Here is a 20,565-nt window from a genome sequence, read left to right as displayed (position 1 = left end):
TCAGCGATCTAGAAAAAACCTCTGCCCCAAAATCTTTTTATTTCATATATACTTAAAATCTTATATACACTGACAGTGTATATACTATCATCGTTGGATTCATGACATGTGTGCAAAAGTTGAATTTTAAATTTAAATTTTGCAAAATTATCATTCATCCAACTGTCAGTGTAGGAAAGATTAATCCTATACTTAAATACATAATGGAAGAAAGTTGAAAATTTTGTAACAACTCTTTTATAGCAAACATAGCTCGCCAAAAAGTGAGAGCCCAAACTTCTTATGTTTCTTTAGATTCGTTTATGTGTTTGATGACTAAGGTATGTATTTAGCACTTCATTGATGGTTTGATAGTAAATTTATTGTATACAACTAGGGGAAGCCCGTGGGAGTTTAGCATATGTGATAAAATATTTATTTAAATAAATTTATAAAAACGATAGTAGAATTAGAACTGTATGGTAATTGGTTTAATTGAATCAGTTGAAGTGCATGAAATTATAAGTAAATTGGCCAAATCAACAAACTTATAAAGGAAAACAAATTTATAAGTAAAAGAAATAGGGTTGTAGTAGATAATCACACCATACCACAACAACAATAGCAAAAATATCATTACCTTTCTTACTATACCATTGTAATACAATCATAGCCATATCCAATCAACAATTAACATGTATCAACTATAAGGTCAGATTTAGATCCTACCTTGGTCATGAAATTGCAGTCAATAGATAATCTTTAGTCGCAGTTTAATCACCTGCAGCCACGAACATCAGATTTTGGAAATATAGTTAGAAAATGTAAGAAGGTTCCCATGGATATTCATATGTATGTATCATGTATTCCATTATGAAATTTCCATATTCAAACAATAGCTATTGAGAAAATATTGCAGTCACAACTTTTGTTGTATCAGTTAAACATCCAAAACTCTACAAGGAAAGAAAGTAAATGAGCATGCCTGTCCAAACACCCATAACAAAAAATTGAGCACAAGCACTTGAAGCAACATTCTTCAATATTAAAAGCCTTCATTGTTGTCAAGTTGAAAAGCACTACAATTATATTTGTAACGGATTGGAAATATGAACCAAAACCAATCATGTTCATTATTAAGTGCTTCTTGAACCAATCATCTTTAGCATTAAGACCCTCAATTATTGTAGCTATAAAAGCTACCCAGCAATTATAAAAGAAGATGAAGAGCATTGCAATTACATTTATAAGTGGTTTAAACACCACTTAAAAGCTTGATAATCACATGGAATATAAGCCAATTGCAAATGGGAGGACACAATAGTCAAACCCAACTCAACTATACACTATAATGTTACACATTTGGTTTAATCACTTGCATTTGATTTTTTCCCTACCTAAATTATCCCCAACGATGGCAGATGAAAAATTTTCCAACAGTCATCTACAAACTCCTTTATATATATATATATATATATATATATATATATATATATATATATATATATATATATAGGATATAGGATATTCTTGAGTTTCATATGTCTTCTTGATTATAACCTGACTGCCTTTGTATCGAATTTAATTTATTGATTTTTCTTTTGTGTAGCTTTTGAATTCCAATCAAATAATAGCATCTTTTTTCACTCTATAGTATTTGGTGCCTTTTCTGCAATTGAAACCCATGATACTACTCTGGAACCCTAAATGGTGGTTGGGCTACTATGTTCTCCATCGCATTATATTTGATATTTGCACATTTGTTACCAAATAAGTTAATTTTTATACTTTTAGAACTATTTCAATATCTATCAGTTAACTTGTTAAAAGAGTCCCATTATAATGTCGAATTTGAAAATGCCAAAAATGAATCAATGCAACAGACTTTGAGCACTCACTAGCACAAATACCAATTTTATCGTTAAAGAGTACTACTTGCACTTTTGGATCATCATTGGTCTTGCGGCAGTACAGAGAAACACCATTTTTGGCACTTAAGAATTTGCCCTTGTAAAATACTTGTTCTTGATATTATTTTGCGGCTCAAGATCACTAGAGCAGCTTGCTTTTTGCAATTCATCTAGGTATTTTCAATTAAATTTGTAATTTTTTTCTTTTGATAAGGCATCTTTTAATTTGCAAACTTGCATGTGATTTTGGCATCTTGGAAATTACATTAATAAAAAAGTTTTTCCAAAAACATTGAATTTTAGGGATATATGTGTGTTTATACACACACATACAAGTTATACCGCCACCGGTAACCTTCTTGACGATGAGCCTTACACACACACGCACGCATACATACATACATATATATTGAGTGCAAGTTTACCTTTTCAATTATAACATGCTATAAATCGAGTGGACGAGAGCAAAGGGCTATTGATGAAATAAAATGTTGAAACCTGAGTGTCCAGATTTCACTCAATATTAAAACTAATTTGTAATCGTAAGTTTTTTCTAACTTTAGTCTTTTGTTGCATATGTACGTTACATCAGATGTTTAGCATCATCAAATAGTAGAACGTAACAACTTATTACTTACTCTATGGTTTAACCAGGTTTAGATTAGCTTTCTACTATGGTGCATATAAATCAGGGAGTATATATCTTATTAAACACGTTTGAATATATTTTTAAGGTTCCATACTTCGATTGGGGAATCAGTTCTGACAAACTCCAGAAGGAACATTTCATCAAGCTAGCTTACTTGTATTGGAAGTACACAAGCACTTCATCATATTGCGTTGTGATTCCAAAAACATAATTGATTGTACTCTTTTATTGCCAATTTGCAGACAATGAATGGATTTACCTTAACTGGGCAAATGAGAATAAGCTATAAAATCTTGCAACAAATGAGCCAAGACATTTTATACTCTTCTCTACCCTGAAAAAAATAAATCGATCCCATTAGAGGAATCAAAAATTGGAACTACTCGTGGGCTCAGGGTCTTCTGGTTTGAGAGGAATTTACAGTCAATGATGACAATCCAATAGTATCAGGGTTCTTCAGCTGCTCGAGTTGTTTCTTACCCAGGCGAAGCAAGTATTCAATGTACTGGAAATTCTTGCGATCGATTTGCTTGGCATTGCGACGGAATTCAGATGACACAAATGACTCAATCTTGTGTCTCTCTTCTGGAGATTTGGAGTGTGCTGCTCGCAGGAATCCTCTATACAGAGCAAGCACTTGCTTCTGCATTCCAGAGAGCCTTGGCCCATTCGAGAGTCCCATTATATTGCCTTTTTAGATCTTAAACAATGAATAGTATTTTGTCTATCTCTGTAGTGCTCTGTTGCAGCCTGAAAGAAAATAACAAAAAGATTGAATTACTTATATGCATGCCTAAAAATGAAAGCGGAAGCAAAATGCAGGATAAATGAAGAAAGCACAAATTATGCATGGCGAAAGGAAAGGACTCGAACCTCCCCCTGGCCAGTGAGCCACACACACACACACACACACAGATATATCTGAAAATATTTTCTCAAGATATCCACCAGGACTGACACACACTCCTTTTTCTAGCAATTGCAGACAGTACCCCTCTAATTTCAGAAACCCCCTATGTTCATGTTTCGGGCAACAAAAAACCCAATTTGCCTATGTAAGCAAAAATACTCAATGAATATCCTAAAATGCCTCCTATTAAACCCTTTTTTTTAAAGGTACGTCCCATATCCAATCACCACCACCATATTCAATCTCCTCCACTACAGCCACCAGCCTTAGAGTTCTCTTCCCTACCACCACCATTTTCAATCATCAAAACAACACAAATCGAAAATCCTTTGACCACATATCCTTATACCCATATCAAGAACCAAGTATTCTACCAAGAGATCCACCATCCATTCAATCCGACAAAAGCTCAGCCTTCATCAACTCTCATAAACACAAGACAAAGACCATAACCAACAAATTACTCGAAAAAAAAATTTTAATTAAAGTATAAAAACTGCAATGGATTCATAGGCCAACTAAACAGAAAATTAGACAAGTTAAACTTCTGAACGTCATTGTGGAAGGAAAATTGAGGAGAATTCTCCATTCAGTGCTTGTTCTAAGCAAATTACAGTTATCATAGGGCAATGATGGCCACTGCTTGTGCATGAAATTCTCCTCTAATTTCTTACCAATAGCATAAAAGCACAAGCAAAATGCAAAGGGAACATCAAAATCAAAAACCAGCACCCAGAAGTTAGTTATCATTATCCCCAAAATAGTCTACATCCATAAACAATATAATAAAGGATGTACCAATAAGTTCTACATGGTATAGGAATTTTAGGGATTAGACAGAGGAAAAAATAATCATGGCCACTGGTTGTGGATAAATGAAGGAGAAAGAAAGAAAAGTGGATGTTGGAAGAATTTGTGGCTAAGTAATGGTGAGGAAAAGATTGGTAGAGATTACTATTGGGGCAGGACAAAGGCAGTGTCACCTTGGCTCCCCAGGCTTTGGTAACTTAACGATTGCTCTTCCTTCAGTGATGCATGAGAGACAATTGATGGAAACTGCTGCAGCCTTAGCTTGGCAGAAAATCGGACTAAGTCTTTGTTGGGGTAAATCTTTGGCCTGAGAAAGTTGTTCCTTTTACACTCAACAGAGAAAGCACCGAGTTATTTGGAATTTTGTGAACCACAGACTGAGGGACAGGGGTGAACAATAGGCGAGCCCAAGGAGCAGGGTGGCTGATAGGCAGTGGAAGTTGGGTGGAGAGCAATGAAGAAAGGAGGAAGAGAGAAAAGGCAAATTAAGAAGACCTGAGCATCCTGGGAAAACTTTTTCTCCTACAAGCTCTTTTTCCATGTAAATTGGGAACGAAATGAAGATCATTTAAGGTAATTCAATGTGTTAAGGAAGGTCTGTGTAATATCTGAAATTAAAGGGGAACTGTCTGCAATTCTCAGAAATCTCGGGGGAGGTTTCTAAAATTATCCTTAAAAAAGATTATCGATTCTAATTTCAACAACAAATTATCTGATCCACGTTCCAAGTTATACAGAATTCCCAATTCTCCCTACTTCTTTTCACATCTTCCCAACTTGAAACAGCAGCTTGAATATCACCAGAAATTTATTACCACCTCAGTAGTCCATGCTTCACTTCTGCAAACTCTCTGATTCCAATCTTGCCAAATATGGTACACAGTGGCAGCAAAGCTTAGACTAAGAACAACCTGCTAAAAGACTTAAGATCACATTGAGCACAGAATCACACCAGCTAATTGTTCCACTCAAATCTTCCTCTTTATACATCTTGAGGCATCTGAGTTTCCTTCCAGATTGCGTATCGACAGTAAAAGAAACACCAAGAAAGCACTCTTTTTTCTGTCTTTCTTATTTTTTTTCCCCAGGAGAAATTAAACAGGCATATCTGTTTCTGGGGAGGTTAAACGCAAATGTATTTCTCACTTCTCTACATTCAAGAGCAGCCAAGATTTTCTGTTTTTGAGATCTATAATAGAGCTGCGGTTGAACTGAGCCCCGCATAATGCAGTTTAGCATTTTAAGATTCCACATGCTCAGTTCAAGCTCTAAAACAATTTTCAACCTTGGCATCTGAGTTTGAGGTTATATTAAGCTTGCGAAGTCAAATTCAAGGGGAATGTCTAATCTAATTGACGTCACAGGTAAGTTCCAGACTATTATCAGAAGAGCTTATCAAGATGAAAAAAAAGAATCACATGTAAGAATCTTTGCAAGCAATCACCCACTTGGCCTCATTGATGAAAACCAGAAAACAGAAACCTTAGGATAAAATTTTCCAGTAGACAAAGGAAATAGTAGGATATGCCTCTGCAAGGGAGTGATGAGCTACTAACCAAGGAGGTGGAGATGATTACTTCTTTTCCTTCCTTAACCATCATCTTTTCTTCTCTGTAATCCAACAAGCAAGAGCATTTTCTCAGGCCATGTACATCTTGCTCAAACTTAATAGTCTGGAGGGAAGTGGAACATTGGTCTTTTGCAGCATTGGTTTCATGTAGATGTAGTGAACCAGATTACTAATATTCCTCTTAGTTTGTATGACAGGAAAGATAGACTATTCTGGAACCTCAGCAAGTCTGGAATCTACACTGTGAAGACCGGATATGTGATTGCTAAGGAGGAAAAGGAAAAAACAAATCAAAGGCTAGCACCTGATCCGGAAACCAGCTGGGAGATAAGAAAGCATACAGTTTGGAAAACTTTGTGGAGCCTTAACATTAAGATGAAATTGAAACATTTCTTATGGAGATGTCTACAAAACGGATTGGCTACTAATGAAGCTCTCTACAAAAGATTTGGCATAGGGAACAAGATTTGTCACTGCTGTGGGGAGGACATGGAAACCATTGAACATATCTTTTTCAACTGCCCAACAGCGCAAGTAATATGGAAGATTGCACCTGTTCGGTGGGAAGGGCTAGCTAAACTTCAAGGCAACCTGTGGAGATGGTGGGAAGCAGTGTTGCAGGCAGCAAAAGAGACTCAAGGTGTGGGCAGAATCCAACTTACAGCAAACATCTTATGGCAAATCTGGAAAGCAAGGAACAAGTTTGCTTTCCAGCAGGAGATAGCTGATGCAAAGATAATTGTTGACAAGGCACAACAGGAATGGATTGAGTATGAGGCAGCAAAGGAGTCAGACACAGGATCAAATTCTGAACCAGGAAAGGCAACACCAATCCAGCAGCGTTGGGAACCTCCTAAGGAAGGAACAATAAGGATCAATACGGACGCTGCCATCTCGGCTAAAATGGTCAGATCAGGTCTTGGGATTATTGCAAGGAACTGGCGCGGAGAATTAGTGAGAGCGAAAGGAATTACTGCGAGGAGGAAAGGAATTGCAGCCACTGAAGAAGCTCTAGCAATCAGAGGGGCGCTCGAAATGGCTCAGCTTGCAGGATGGACAACTATAGAAGTCCAATCTGACTGCAAGCATGTAGTGAGCCTCATCAACACGGACAATGTCCAGGACTGTAGTCTTCAAACAATCCTGGAAGACATTGACGTTCAGAAGAGAAACTTTGAAAGCTGCACTTTTACTTTTGTACCTAGAACGGTGAATCAATGTAGCCATGAATTAGCTCAATTTGCAGCAAAGGCAACTAGAAGCTTTGAATGGGAAGGTTCTTTCCCAATTTGGCTTTCAAGTCTAGTTAGAAAAGATATGGGGGTAGTTACCCCTTTTTGTAATTAACTCTTGTATTTTCAAGTGCTGATATATATATATGAGTTTATCGTTTGTCAAAAAAAAAAAAATAATAATAATTCAAAAACGAAAAAGAGCATTTTTTGGGTCATTTGAAATCTTTCTACCCTCTAGATCTTCATATCCTAACAGATCTTTTTTTCCTTTAGTTCCCATTTTCAGTTACCGAATTCAACCTGCCTAGGCTACTAAGAGGTTCAATTTACTTTCTAGAATAAGCTAATAAACACAGATACACAGTGCAACTATAATCCGTGCTTCTATTATAAGTTTCTATTTAAATACATCCCAGTCTGAAAATCTTCAAACTGAGCATCTCTCCATTGGACGTTTTCTAAGATTCATAACAAAATTTAACTGTGAAAATCTAAGTAGAATTAAGCTGATTGAACCATAACTTTAGAAGTCCAGCAAGCACAAAGGATAGCTCTATATTTCTACCGCCCTTAGCTATCATAAGCTTGAGCTCCAGAACCTGACCAACAAAACAAGCAACTCAACAAATTCCAGAGTGCATCTCCTCTTAAAAAGCTAAAAAATCCAACAACCAAGAAATACAAAGCTCAAACTAGAAAAAACAACACATTTCCTTGATCTTAATCTCCTAACTACCATTTTTCCAATCAATCGAAATTGCTCTTTCATAGCTCATACATGTCAAATCTTTTCCAGACCAACATGTGGAGAGACTTGAGGGAAAAAACAACAATTTGTTTTGGTACAATTATATTTTCAAGACTAGTCTAGGAACCAAACCACCAAGCTAATTGATATCCTACAAAAACGGTAGCGCCGCCCAGGAAAAATTGCTCTGCTAGATGCCATTCACTCTAACCAGAGGTAAATTGCACACGGAGAAAGCCATATTATTAATTTGCGAACAATTATTAACCACTGTATAATAATAATAACATTAAAATAAAATGAAAGAGAAACTTACGGTGTTCGGCGTCGGCGTCAAGTGCTAGCTGTATATTTTGGGGTATTTAATGGAGAAAAAATATCAAGGCAGAAAGAGGAAGGAGGGTAGGTATGGCGGAATAGAAGAAAAAGACTTGTTGAAAGCGAAAGGTGCAATTGGACTTATCCAGCCGGATGCTAGGAAATATATCGGGAAGAAGGTGGCGACGGTGGCACGGTGGCGGTGACGGTGGCGGTGAAAGTGAAGGAGGAGACATTTTTACTGTTAATACTTAATAGTAATACCTTAATGGGATAATTTCAGAAACCTCCCCTGAGGTTCCTAATAATTTCACTAGCCTCCCCTAAAGTTTGTAAAATTATACAAACCTCCTCCGAGGTTAAGATTTTGATAACAAAGTTAATCCAATTAAAACAAATAACATTAAAAAAGTACTTTAAAGAGAGAGATGAAACTTTTATTTCATAAATATCCCTTATACATATATATAAGTTGTATTGGTAAAAAATAAAAATAATAAAAATGAGAAATAATTAATACATACATTTAACCACTTAAAAAGTTCACATTTAATAAATTACACAATACTAATAAGCAACAAATTTTCCCTCCATTTAAAAAATTTTCAAATTTTGTTTTTTTTCCCTCATTTCTCCCTTATTTCCATGAAATTACTTTACAATTATCTCTTTTATTTCAATAAAATTACTTTACAATTGTCATAATTTTAAGAGTTTCAAAGAAAACTAAAAAGAGGGAAAAGAAATGCAAAATTTAAAAACTTTTCTATTCAAAATTACAAGAATCATAGCAAACATTATGTTAAAAGAGTTGACTAGTTTATTTTGTTGAATTTTGTAATCATTAGTGTAGTTTTGTTACTTATTTGTATTATCTAATTTATTAAATGTGAACTTTTTGAGTGGTTAAATATGTGTATTAATTGTTTTTAACTTTTAATTATTTTTATTTTTTTACTAATACAGCTTATGCACATGCATAAGGAGTATTTATGGAATAAAAGTTTCATCTCTTTCCTTAAAGTACTTTTTAATATTATTTTTTTTAATTGGACTAATTTTGTTATCAAAATCTTAATCTCAACTTGAGATTCTCAAGGAAGGTTTGTAAATTTTACAAACTTTAAGAGAAGCTAGTGAGATTGGTTTCTGAAATTTTCCCTACCTTAATACTACGACTCTACAGAGCTCGCTCGATTATGTTTCCTTTTTACTTTTCTCATTTTCCAATCAGATTTTTTTGGTTATTTTATTTACTCTGCCTTTTTTTTTTTTTTTTTTTGTACAAAGATTAGTTTGCAAATATTAGAATCTAGAACTTAGCCCATTACAACTAACCCACTCTAACTTTAGCCCAAGTTTTGAGCATGTACAAAATTGTGTAATTGCTATAATAACATTACTTTGTTATATTTTTTTAAAAAAAATTACTTTGTTATATACATAAATTTTATGTTTATTTACACTAATTCAATATATAAATACAACCACGTCGATAAAGGTACACTAACTTCTGCAAACAAATACATCAACCTTCCAATTGTACCTAATCTCAATTGCAATTGCCCCAAATCTCTTCAACCCCACCTTAAATTTTGATTCAACAATATTAAAATTAGCCAATTATAGTTTTGCCACAGGTCACGTACGGTAGAACTCATGAACACTGATATATAATTAGTTATAATTACAATTAGGAACCAACGATCCAAAGAGGACTAAGGGTGTGCTTGATAAAACTGAAATTTAAAAAATAACATTTGAAATCTGAAGTTTGAATCTATTAAGTTAGTGAATTGTTAAATACTAGATTTGATACATTTAAGTATATATCACATTAAGTAAGTTTTACTTAGAAAATTTAGTGCCATTTAATTAATTCAGATATTATATTTTTGCTTATCAAACGCATCTGAACATATTAAGTTTAAGTACTAAATTGAGTTATCAAAGAGAGCCTAGCACATAAGTAAAACGTACTCAAATAAGTGGACAAATGGTGAGATGAACGCGTTACCAAATCATATGTGCAATTAGTTCAATTACAATTTAGTACCTCTAATTTTTTAGTGTCAATTTTAATTATATGATCACTAGACCAAAGTTTTATTATCTTTCAATTAGTAATTATCCTTACAATTATTAAAATTGCAAATATATATATATAGAAGGACAAAAATGGCCTTGTATAGTTTCCTCTCTTGGCAGTTGGATCCTTTCATAATTTGTCAACAGTTATTAATGACTTTATCAAAGTAGGTATGATGGACCAAGTTATAAGAGTTCCCTCACTTTAAGAAAAAAAAACACATTTAAAATTTTTCCCAATCTTAGTGACCTGTTTGACATTTGTTGTTACTTGCAAGGTCTAAATAATTGATACTACTACATTTTTTCTTTTTTCTTTTTAAGTTTGAGATACCAAATTGAGACTTTAGGATTAATATGACACATTTTCAATTTGAGAGACCAAATTCAGATTTCGAAGGAGAAAGATGGTATTAATCCTCAATTTTATTTAAGAAATTAATTGGTACAACATATGCACCCTTACAAAGTACAAACATTCTTCATACGGAGTACTGACACTCTCAAACATTCCCTTCTGGATGCACTTGCATACCCATCTCTTTCTCGTTCCCTGACTCAGAATACTCAAATCTCTTGTAAATAAAGCCCTTTGTCACAAAAAGATATACGCAAAAATTCACAGCACTTAACCCTGCCAATATCCAATAAAAGTAGTGAAGATTTGCTCGATTTAGATTGTCAACAAGCCACTTCTTCCCGCTGATCCCTTGAACTGCAGTAATTGCTAAGCTGCTCATGAAGTTTCCAACTCCAATTGAACTAACATATGCAGCCGCACCCATGCTTCTCATTTCCTCAGGCATTTGATCGTAGAACAACTCCTGCATTCCAACAATGGTGAACATATCACAGACCCCAAACAACATATATTGTGGAATCAACCACCAAATTTTCATGGGGACCATCGATTTCGGCGAGTCAGTAAGCCCATTCTCTCTTGCAGTTTCTACTCTTTTAGCCTCCACCAGTCCAGCAACTACCATGGCTATCGAAGATAAGAATAGTCCGGTGCCGATTCGCTGCAGCATTGTTATTCCAGAGGCCTGGCCGGTGAATTTTCTTGCTAGTGGAATAAATGCCCGTTCATAAATAGGGACAGATATGAGGATTGTGAGGCCTGTAACTACTTGCAATGAAGCAGCTGGTATGCGAAATTTTGAGGTTGGACCGAATGCACGGACCATGGTGCTGCCTTGTTTTGTGAAATATGTACTGAGTTGTGCTGTGACCATCGTGAAGATGAAGCATTGTGCCCATATGGGAATCAGGCGGAGTAGGAGCTTAACCTCCTCTACTTGATTCATGCTGCATAACCTCCAGGGGTTTCTCTTCTCACTTGATGCATCTATGGAATCAATGATTGCTGCTTTGTCTAGAAATCTGTCGATGTAATTGGCAAGAAGACCTGGAAATATTAGAAGGGTTTTTCTATTTTATGCAATACGCACATCGAAAAAGGTTGGGTTCATCTGTTCATCATTCTCCCCATGAATTGGTTGCGACATTTTAGCGTAGAAAAGAATTTAACTTTTAAGCACAAAATAGCATCAAATGCACTTTTATTTGATAGAATGACCCATATCAGAATATTAAGAGTAGAAGATGGAAAGATTACAAGAAAAATTATATCCTAGGCCTCGCTTATCATTTTCCATTCATCCACGGTGAAAGGGAATAAAGGTTTTTATCCTAGTATTGAAAGCAAGACACTCACTTTATTTATTTTCCTCCACCTTCTCCTACACCTTCAATTCTTTGAAAAAGTTCTATAAAAACCCCACTTCAAAGTGAATTTCTTAAAAAAGAAAGTGTTGAAAACTAAATTATGCCATATTTTTAGATAAAACTTAATTGGCAAATTATCACTTCATAGTGGATCTCTAGAAATATAGGCTTTGAAAACTAGAATATGGGATATGTTTAGATAAAACTTTGCAAACGATAATTTTCAAATGTGTTGATTATTGAAGTAAAATTTTCTTCTGGCCATCTAGCCAAAAGTTAGGGGGAAAAAAGGAATTTATATTTCTATTTAGAATCTTGTATTAATAAAAAAAGATGTTAAATGCTTGTTAGATTCATTTAGTGCTAATATATATAAGAGAGAGAGAGAGAGAGAGAGAAGACGTAAATCTACCTAAGAATATAAACACTAGATTGTATTGCATCCGGGACATCCGATAAATTATAATCTATGAATATAAATACTCGTACATGCACAAATGAATCTTGCTAAATATTCACAATTGATTGACTATGGTGGGATGAGTTTCGTTCACAATTTGGCAACGCAAAATTATTCTAATTTGAAATAGACATAACGCTGCTGTGTGTGTGCAAAACTTTTGTAATTTTGCCCTCAAAATTAAATCCATAAATTCTTGTTGAACTAACTGCTATGTATATTAGGGGAAAAAATTGACATTATATCATCTTCAAGATTTGACACATCCCTAGTTTTAAATAGACAAAATTTTATGTGAGAGTTTTATTAGTTTTGTATTTATTTTATTGATCTAAGTTTTTTGTTTGGATTGTGATTTTTCACAGAAATTTTTTTACACTTTCTATGAATACATTTTTCAATCATTTTTTTACCTCACATATATCAAATCGCTACAATATATTTTTCTGTAAAAACTCCCAAAAATAGCAATCCAAACGAGTTATTTCTTAGATCTATTTCGTCGGATCTCACATTAACATCTAAACCTAAATAAATTCATTAGCAGATTTGTGGGAAAGCAAACAATACGGTTAGAAACACACACAAATGATCGTGGGACTATAAATATTTTATCTTTTAAGTATTTTTCAAAGTTCACAATGTAATGTTCCCTTACCTTTTTAGATTTATAGTGTTTTGTTTTGTTTTTCAAATCTGTTTGTATCTGTGTATGACTGATGTAATTTCTATGGTTACTGCAAATGCAACAAACTAAGATGTTTTTTATTAAAAAAAAAAAAAAAAGAAGAGATTTGACACTTCTCTTATATCTTGTACCAAATGCCTCAATTTATGAATTAGTAGATCACAATGAATGGTTAAAATTGAAATACAAGACTCAAAGCCATTTGACATGACATTTTTTCCCCCTCCATTCTGGCAAAACATTCCCCATGTTGAGACTCTAGTCATGTCAAGTTCTCTAATGGAACCTTCATGTCAACCTTTACTTTAAATGGTGCATGTACCTTGGGGATAAGCGACTGGCTACGTATTCCTGCTAGTGACTTACCTTACTCGGTAATCTTTAGTTGCCCACTTTCTTTTGTGAAATAGTGGATTGTTGACTTTTGTGCTGCTAATGCAATTTACTTTAATCACACTTTAATCCACTTTCTGTCATGTTATGATTATCTCCATTAAGTGATACTAATACTTACTAATAGAGCACTGACCGAATAAACAATCTTTAATAAGGGTGCAAATAAGTCTTTGTTAAACTCAAAACGAAGATGTTTAGTGAGGGTAGTGTAGTACGTAGCTGTAATAGGCTGCAGGTAACATATATTTTGGTGTCTGCAATTATATGTTTCAACTAATTAAACAAAATTAATTTCAAATTAAGAATGTTTAAGAATAGCATTTTTTTTTAAGTAGGGGAGCAGTAGAAATTCCTGAAGTCTTTAAATTTAATCACTAAAAATTAAGAATAATATATTAAAGACTAAGATAGGTCAAATCTCGTTTTTCTTTTCTTCTCTTTTTTCGTCTTGCTTGAATTGAAATGTGCCGACGCAGGCTATAAAGGCTATAGACTTTTATGATGACCAGCAAATAGATACATGGAAATCCTTGGAGTGTAGGCAACTCCATGTCTTCTTTGTCCTATCACGGCAAGTTAACTAGACTCCAGGAAAAAAATGCTCAAGTCTTCAGTTAGCCACTCATATTAGTAAGCACATACAGAAGAAAAAGAAAAAAGCCAACCATACAAAAAGAGAGAGAGGGGATTGGATTTGATAGTAAGTTGAAAAGGATTGTATAAAAGAAGTTCCGTGTTCAACACATCCCACTTACAAAAAAAAAAAAAAAGGGGAGGGAAAGAAAGAAAAAAAAATATGCAAAAAAAATTAATTTATTTTTTCTGAAAGATTGGATCAGATGGTAAGATAGAAGAAATTGTAAGTCGGAGAATTGGTTACTATTGTATGTAGTTATTGCCTCACATATAGAAGAAATTTAATTTATTTCAATGACTCTAATTATTATAAAGCAAGGCCATCCATGTTCATATATTACTTATTTTACCTATTTAACTCTGTTTTTTCAATCACTTATTTATTCTACTCGTTTTATCTTTATCCATTCATTTTGCAGTGAAACCAACCATTCTCCAATTGGGGTTAACCTAACTGATGTGCACATATTTTGACAAGCTTTTCTCCATATACCTAGCAAACCCCAAAAGTACTGCATACACATGCTGATATGATATGATGTGATGTGATCGCCACTATTGGAAGCAAATAAGAGGTGCATAGAATAGAACATAACCTACCGATATTGAGGTGTGCGAGCCAATGCACGAACTCTGAATCCATCTACCTCGTCTGTTCCATTATTCCGACATCTAACCTTATTTTCATGGCCAAAAAATCCACCACTATGGCCATCATCATCAACCCTCTGATCACACAAACGTCGTTTCCTAGCAGCTGCTACAAACACTTGAGCCACCCTCGTAAATGGGCTCCCAATTGGAGCTTGCAGGCGATAATTACCCGTCCAACTTCCAATAGAAAACATCCCAAGTGCTATGGCCAGAACCCCTGCTAGCATTCCATACCCAATGCCCCACCCTACATATTCTTGCACGTAGATCACAACGAGAATTGCAGCAGTGGCACCAGACACAATCCCCAGATACCACCAATTGAAAAACGAGCTTTTGGCTTCCTTCTCTTCAGCAACTTCATCATCGAATTGGTCTGCTGCAAATGTTTGTACACATGGCTTGTGCCCGCCTTCCCCCACACTCATTATGTAAAGTGATGTCAAGAAGATTGCTTCGCGAGCACTTGATGGAACTGTTGAAACTGTGATGGTTAATGCCACTAAACCCTGTGTATTTTGATTAGATAGAATCAGAATCCATCTGTCTCCTCAACTTCTCTCTCCCTCTCCCTCTCCTCTTTCTTTGTTTTTCTCTTTTTTTTTTTTTTTTGGGGTGGTGTAATGTATAGATAATAAAAAGTGCTGCCACCAAACATTCAAGTTTGATTTAGCATAATTTGGATATGAGTTCACAGTAGATAAAGAGCCTGAACAGAATCTTTGGATTAAATTGCAAGAACTATAAATGTTATAAATGCATACGTCTAATCTAAAGGGAAAATTCCATCCTAAGCAGTCCTAGCAATTCTATCACTGTCATAGGCGTGCTCATGTAACCTTATTTGTCAAATACCCTTGACTTAAGGATTATATCTTCCTTTCTAGGAAATTATTGATAAAGCTTGATCTTGTAGACCACTATGCTTTAAATATTTTTACCTGTCTAGAAGATCATACAAATTAATCATAATATAAATGGTACAACTCTTTAAAAATCTACCAAAGTTTCCTTCTTCTTTTTTTTGTTGGTTCCCTAAAATATAGGAATCAACATTTGTTAATTGTTTATGCTAGGTGGCTTTTACGAGGTTAGCATGAGATAGAATTATCCCTGTCAAGAGTCACTCTAGCACTAGAAAACAAACATTAGACCAATCCTGTCAACCAGCCCAATGGCTGCTGAGACATGCAATATCGAGGGAGACTGGAATAGTTAGTCATGGGAATTTACGTAATTGATCAGTTGAGTGATGATTGATGAACTTACTATAAGATACACGATGGATGAGACGTAAATAGTCTTGCATCGACCCATGTATGAATCAGCAACAAGACCACCTAACAATGGGAAGATTGAAGATACACCAATCCAGACGTTGACATTCTTGGCAGCCACTGCTGTGGGCTGGTGTAGAACATCTGTGAGGTAGTTGATAAGATTTCCAGCGACACCATAATAGGAGAATCTCTCAGCCACCTCCAGACCTGCAATAATTTGAACAAGAAACTAACTTTTAGGAGCAATACACCAAGAAGGAGAAGAAGCAAAGAAGAAATCAGGGCGGAGGAAATTTGGATAAAGAGATGATTAGACGTTTTTGGAGGGTTACTAACAGATCATGAAAATAGCAGCTTTCCAACCTCCTCCCTTGGAAGATTTTGGTTCGGAGGACATATTCACTACTTCAAAACGCTAATAGGAGTTTTTTTTTTTCCTTCGAAAAAGACTGGAATATGAAGTTCGCTAGCTTGGGTTGGGGTGCACACTTTCGGAGTATCTTGGACAGCATTTATACACGTGAGTTTAAGGAAGAGTACTATTGATTGTGCATTACCTGCAAGACGTTATGGTAACCTATCTTGTCAAAAAAACTGTTCTAGCTTCCCTCCCAAATATTTTTGGTAATCAGTGCCAATTAGAAAAACTATAAACAACAAAATATAAAGCCTGGATTAATTAATGGCACCGGATTAAGAAATTCAACACAGAATTTTCCTAGAGCAATATGAAGAAATTCTCCCTAAAACCATTTTCAAAGAATTTCGTTTTGATTTGAAGAAAAGAAGAATGAGAAGTACTTTAGCCGATGTATGATGCCTTATGTTTATAATAAGTAATAAGACACTCTTTTCATCTTTCACAAGCTTTCCTAGTGTTGGACTCATATCACTATATATATATATATCCAATAGTGCCAATATATATATATATATATATATATATATATATATATATATATATATATATATATATATATATATCCAATAGTGCCACCTGAATCTACGGTAATACATCAATGGTTCTTATCCAAAAGTGTTAGTTTCTTTTTCTTTATTTTGGTGCATCTAAGGAATTAATGGACCATCAACTAAGTACAAAACGTGGCAAAGCAACAACTTCACTACTATCACAGACCCAACAAGCGTACGTGATTCACTGATTGTTCTTTTCTTTTATAAGTGATTCTTTTGAATAACACTTTCCTTTCTTTCTCCTCGATGCAGTTGTTGATGAATTCACAAGTTGTCAGTGATTTGAACTGTTTTCTCCTTAAGTAAATGCTAATCCTATTTATCTCACCGCCATAGAGATTTTCATGATCTCTAGCCGGCTAGCACGTATACAAGACAACTTCTCAATTTCCTATTTTGGATGCAATCATATAATTCATCAGTGTGGTGTAACATAAGGAGAAGACGGTTTCGATCACCAAATTGTGAGTTACACGTATTCTTTAACTTACAAGTTCATTCTGTCCCCGAAAAAAATACCGGAGAAAGAAAAGGTTCATCCCACGCATTCGGGCTCTGGTTGCACCTTATTTAGAAGGCGTATTGCTTCTCTCTTCAATCCCTAGCGAGCAAATTACCCGAGTAGTCAGTAAACTTTTTGAATAGTATAGTTTTGGTAATTCAACTTTTAAAAGTATGTATTTACCCATGAAAGTATTAAATTTGTAAATTTTGACCCATTTTGTCTGTTTCCCCCGTTAAGTCTACCTGATTTGGACTTAACGGTAGAAACTAACGAAATGACCCAAAATTTATCCTTTTAATAATTTAGGGAGTAATTTCATACTCTTAAAAGTTAAATAACTAAAACTCTACCATTCGAAAAGTTTAGTGACTATCCGAGTAATTTACTCAGTCCCAAACTCGACTAAGGCGTCAACTATTGATTGTACAATTAACTGCGCCTTCATATATCCACCCCAAGGAAGAGGCGTGTTCTCATTGTTGTACGGCTACACCAGTTCACTAACTTTTAGTGCAGAGGCACTGCATCAAGAAAATGAAAGCTCTTTCATGCATTCACAGTCATATCTCCTACAAGGAGGCAGTTGTTACATGTTATTATTTCTCGCCTTGTTCACAGCACCAGGACAAAGGCGTGATGGATCAATCATATAAATGAACGCCTTCAACGGAAAACCCAAGAAGGCGTGAGGAATCATAAGCTATATTGGGCTCTTGGCAGGTACAATGTTATGGTATCTATGTCAAGCGAAGGTTTAAGACTCCAATAAAGTGACCATAAGGGGACTAATACTTAGTATAAAGGTAAGATTTTCTGTTCAACTGTATTTTCTATTCCTGTCCATTTTGTGAACGTTACTCTTCAACTATGAATTATTCTTTAGCAATATTTTCAACTATTCTTTTCCCAGACTTCTCCCCTTTTTCCTATTCATTGGAGGGCTTAAGCACAAGACTACAATTTAGCAGAATTTGGATGTAAAGCTTACCAAATAAAAAGATTTTGGACTTAAAATTTTTTTTTATCAAATTTCTATTCATTTTCCTACCAAAAAAGGGTTTCGGATTAATAAGAAATTGGAGTTTATTGATTTCAAATCCACTGTACAGTGTACATTATTAAATCTCTCCTTAGATCCAAATCCAACACCGAAATATGGACCATTAATACATTAAACTGTACCATAATCTCTGGTCTCTGACTCACTTGGTGGCTTTCCAAGATTTGAGGTCTGCTAGTCCGGCTGTCACCACTAGAATGCTAAGGTAGGGCAGATCTGATGGTCTGATTTATAATCCTGCTCATGTGAGCTATTTATATCCTGGTTTTCTTTTAGTGCTTTTAAGGGAGATGTCGAGCCTAACAGGAGGAAATAGGAATGGAGGGAGCTTAAAATGTGCAGAAATGACCTTATAGTTACTAGATTAATGATTTTAAGAATTGCTGGAGTGCTCTAACAAAAGTATTTAAGATTTAACATAAAATTAATTGCATAAGTTACCAGTTACATGGGGAGGAAAACGCAAGGGTTTTGGAGTAATTGGCAATGGAATGATATTTTGGAATCGAAATGTTAGTAACCTATGTCCAGTGACGGAGCCGGGATTTTTTTTTGGGGTTGGCCAAAATTTTTTTCTAATAAAATTATCTTAATATATTATGCTCAAAATAATTTTCTTGTATTTAAATGTATGACATCTAAAAATATCAAATATTAAATTTAATTATAAATGTATGTCTATTCATAAATATGCGGTACAGTCATAACAAAAATTAACAAAAAAGATAACATTTGATTAAATATCTTATAACATCACAAACCATCCAATTTGCACATTATGAGAAGATGCTCTCAAATATGAAGGGCATTACAGTCTTTATAGATGTATTTAGGCTCGACAGAGTTTTTCCATTTTGTATCTTGATTCAAAATGAATGTTCTAAGAAAACTATTTATCTTGATTGTTACCAACTGCTATCTCCTTTCACTTCTGCTTATTTTTACCTCATAAGAGGAGAGACCTGCCCAAAATGCACGCTGTAGAGTCATAAAATTTCTTGCCATAATTCATTGCTTAGAATCTTAAAAATTCAACTAGAAAAGGGATTTCAAAAGCAATCTTATAAAGCAATCTCTTTTCTCCCGTATAACTAAGTTTTGGAATTTTAAAGATGTAACGCGTAAAAATTTTCAAATAATTTTTTTGTCAATCAAATGAATTTCACTGCTTGTTCTAATTCTAATAGTTCCAAAGAAACCACTTTAGATCCAATTGGATGTGGTCAAATAATTTCTTCATTTTTTCCCCTTTTTTGGGTTACTATCATCAGAAATTGTTGAGCATCAAATATATGTTTTTGGATTATTTTTTCAATGCATTGATTATGGACCAGTAAATGCATTAAAATATTTCTCTACTCTACAGAAAGATCCCTTATAACAAATTCATTAACCAAAGAGAGAGAGAGAGAGAGCAGTTAATCAACCACATCCATCCTTCAGGAAAAAAAAAAAAATTTAAAACAAAACCCACCCAATTATCAAAACCTGCCCAAAATCTTTCCAGTCCTGGCAGCCTTCCCAAAGCAGCTCAAGCCCACAAGCCCGCTGCATTCGACTCGAACCCATCGGCTCCCCCTGCCGCGATACCTTCTTTCTGCTTGAGGAAGCATCAGTCGCCCTTTGGCTTCGCTGCCACCGGCTTGCTGTTCTTTTGGAGGAGACAAGATAGGCCTACAGATTGGTATGGGATTAGTTTCTTACTGTTTTTGACGTATATTTATTCCATTGATTTTACTCTGTCTTGGCAAAGAGACTGTAATGCCCTTCATATTTGGTCTGGTTTCTCACGAGATGATGCTCCCCGTCATAATTAACTGTTGGATTTGACAGAAGGACCACTAATATGCTGTTTTATTAGATCGAGGGTCAAACCTTTATCTTTAATTATTGGAGGGTTAAAACTTTACCTGGGAAAGAATTGGAGGGACATTGGGACTCTTTTCCCTTGTTTCTATAATTTTCT

At 34.8% G+C, this 20,565-nt stretch overlaps 3 protein-coding genes across 8 annotated transcripts; 1 reads left to right on the top strand and 2 right to left on the bottom strand.

Moving 5' to 3' along the window:
• Positions 1-2,735: 2,735 nt before the first annotated feature.
• Positions 2,736-8,344, bottom strand: LOC113711969 (succinate dehydrogenase assembly factor 1, mitochondrial-like). Of its 5 annotated transcripts, XM_072068089.1 has the most exons (4): positions 8,128-8,344; positions 6,803-7,029; positions 5,815-6,681; positions 2,736-3,288 (listed from the first exon to the last, which is right to left on the bottom strand). In XM_072068089.1, exon 4 carries the CDS (start codon positions 3,218-3,220, stop codon positions 2,930-2,932), a length of 291 nt encoding a protein of 96 aa, XP_071924190.1. In that variant the 5' UTR covers positions 3,221-3,288; positions 5,815-6,681; positions 6,803-7,029; positions 8,128-8,344; the 3' UTR covers positions 2,736-2,929. The 5 variants fall into 5 exon arrangements, with proteins under 5 accessions (XP_071924190.1, XP_071924189.1, XP_071924191.1 ...); XM_072068088.1 differs by having other exon boundaries at positions 5,815-7,029; XM_072068090.1 differs by having other exon boundaries at positions 5,815-6,971.
• Positions 4,375-7,175, top strand: LOC140015073 (uncharacterized). Its single transcript, XM_072066946.1, has 2 exons — positions 4,375-4,552; positions 5,980-7,175. Exons 1-2 carry the CDS (start codon positions 4,375-4,377, stop codon positions 7,173-7,175), a joined length of 1,374 nt encoding a protein of 457 aa, XP_071923047.1.
• Positions 8,345-10,625: 2,281 nt separating the features above from the next.
• Positions 10,626-16,939, bottom strand: LOC113712129 (protein NRT1/ PTR FAMILY 5.4). Of its 2 annotated transcripts, none has more exons than XM_072067764.1 (4): positions 16,617-16,939; positions 16,049-16,266; positions 14,726-15,288; positions 10,626-11,600 (listed from the first exon to the last, which is right to left on the bottom strand). In XM_072067764.1, the coding sequence occupies exons 2-4, from the start codon at positions 16,094-16,096 to the stop codon at positions 10,721-10,723; spliced, it is 1,491 nt and encodes a 496-aa protein (XP_071923865.1). In that variant the 5' UTR covers positions 16,097-16,266; positions 16,617-16,939; the 3' UTR covers positions 10,626-10,720. The 2 variants fall into 2 exon arrangements, with proteins under 2 accessions (XP_071923865.1, XP_027091223.2); XM_027235422.2 differs by having other exon boundaries at positions 16,396-16,938.
• Positions 16,940-20,565: the final 3,626 nt, after the last annotated feature.

Source organism: Coffea arabica, chromosome 10e, assembly GCF_036785885.1.
Source record: "Coffea arabica cultivar ET-39 chromosome 10e, Coffea Arabica ET-39 HiFi, whole genome shotgun sequence".
Taxonomy (NCBI): Eukaryota; Viridiplantae; Streptophyta; class Magnoliopsida; order Gentianales; family Rubiaceae; genus Coffea; species Coffea arabica.
This window is presented reverse-complemented; position numbering and strand designations above follow the sequence as displayed.

Excerpts from the sequence above, each read along its gene's own strand:
- LOC113712129 (XM_027235422.2), bottom strand. The coding sequence starts at position 16,456 with ATGTCCTCCGAACCAAAATCTTCCAAGGGAGGAGGTTGGAAAGCTGCT. Across the intron at positions 15,289-16,048 it reads CATCCATCGTGTATCTTATA|GGTTTAGTGGCATTAACCAT; the intron begins GTAAGTTCATCA and ends CAAAATACACAG. Across the intron at positions 11,601-14,725 it reads GCTCGCACACCTCAATATCG|ATTTCTAGACAAAGCAGCAA; the intron begins GTAGGTTATGTT and ends TTACATCGACAG.
- LOC140015073 (XM_072066946.1), top strand. The coding sequence starts at position 4,375 with ATGGTGAGGAAAAGATTGGTAGAGATTACTATTGGGGCAGGACAAAGG. Across the intron at positions 4,553-5,979 it reads CGGACTAAGTCTTTGTTGGG|ATGTAGTGAACCAGATTACT; the intron begins GTAAATCTTTGG and ends GGTTTCATGTAG.
- LOC113711969 (XM_072068088.1), bottom strand. The coding sequence starts at position 3,220 with ATGGGACTCTCGAATGGGCCAAGGCTCTCTGGAATGCAGAAGCAAGTG.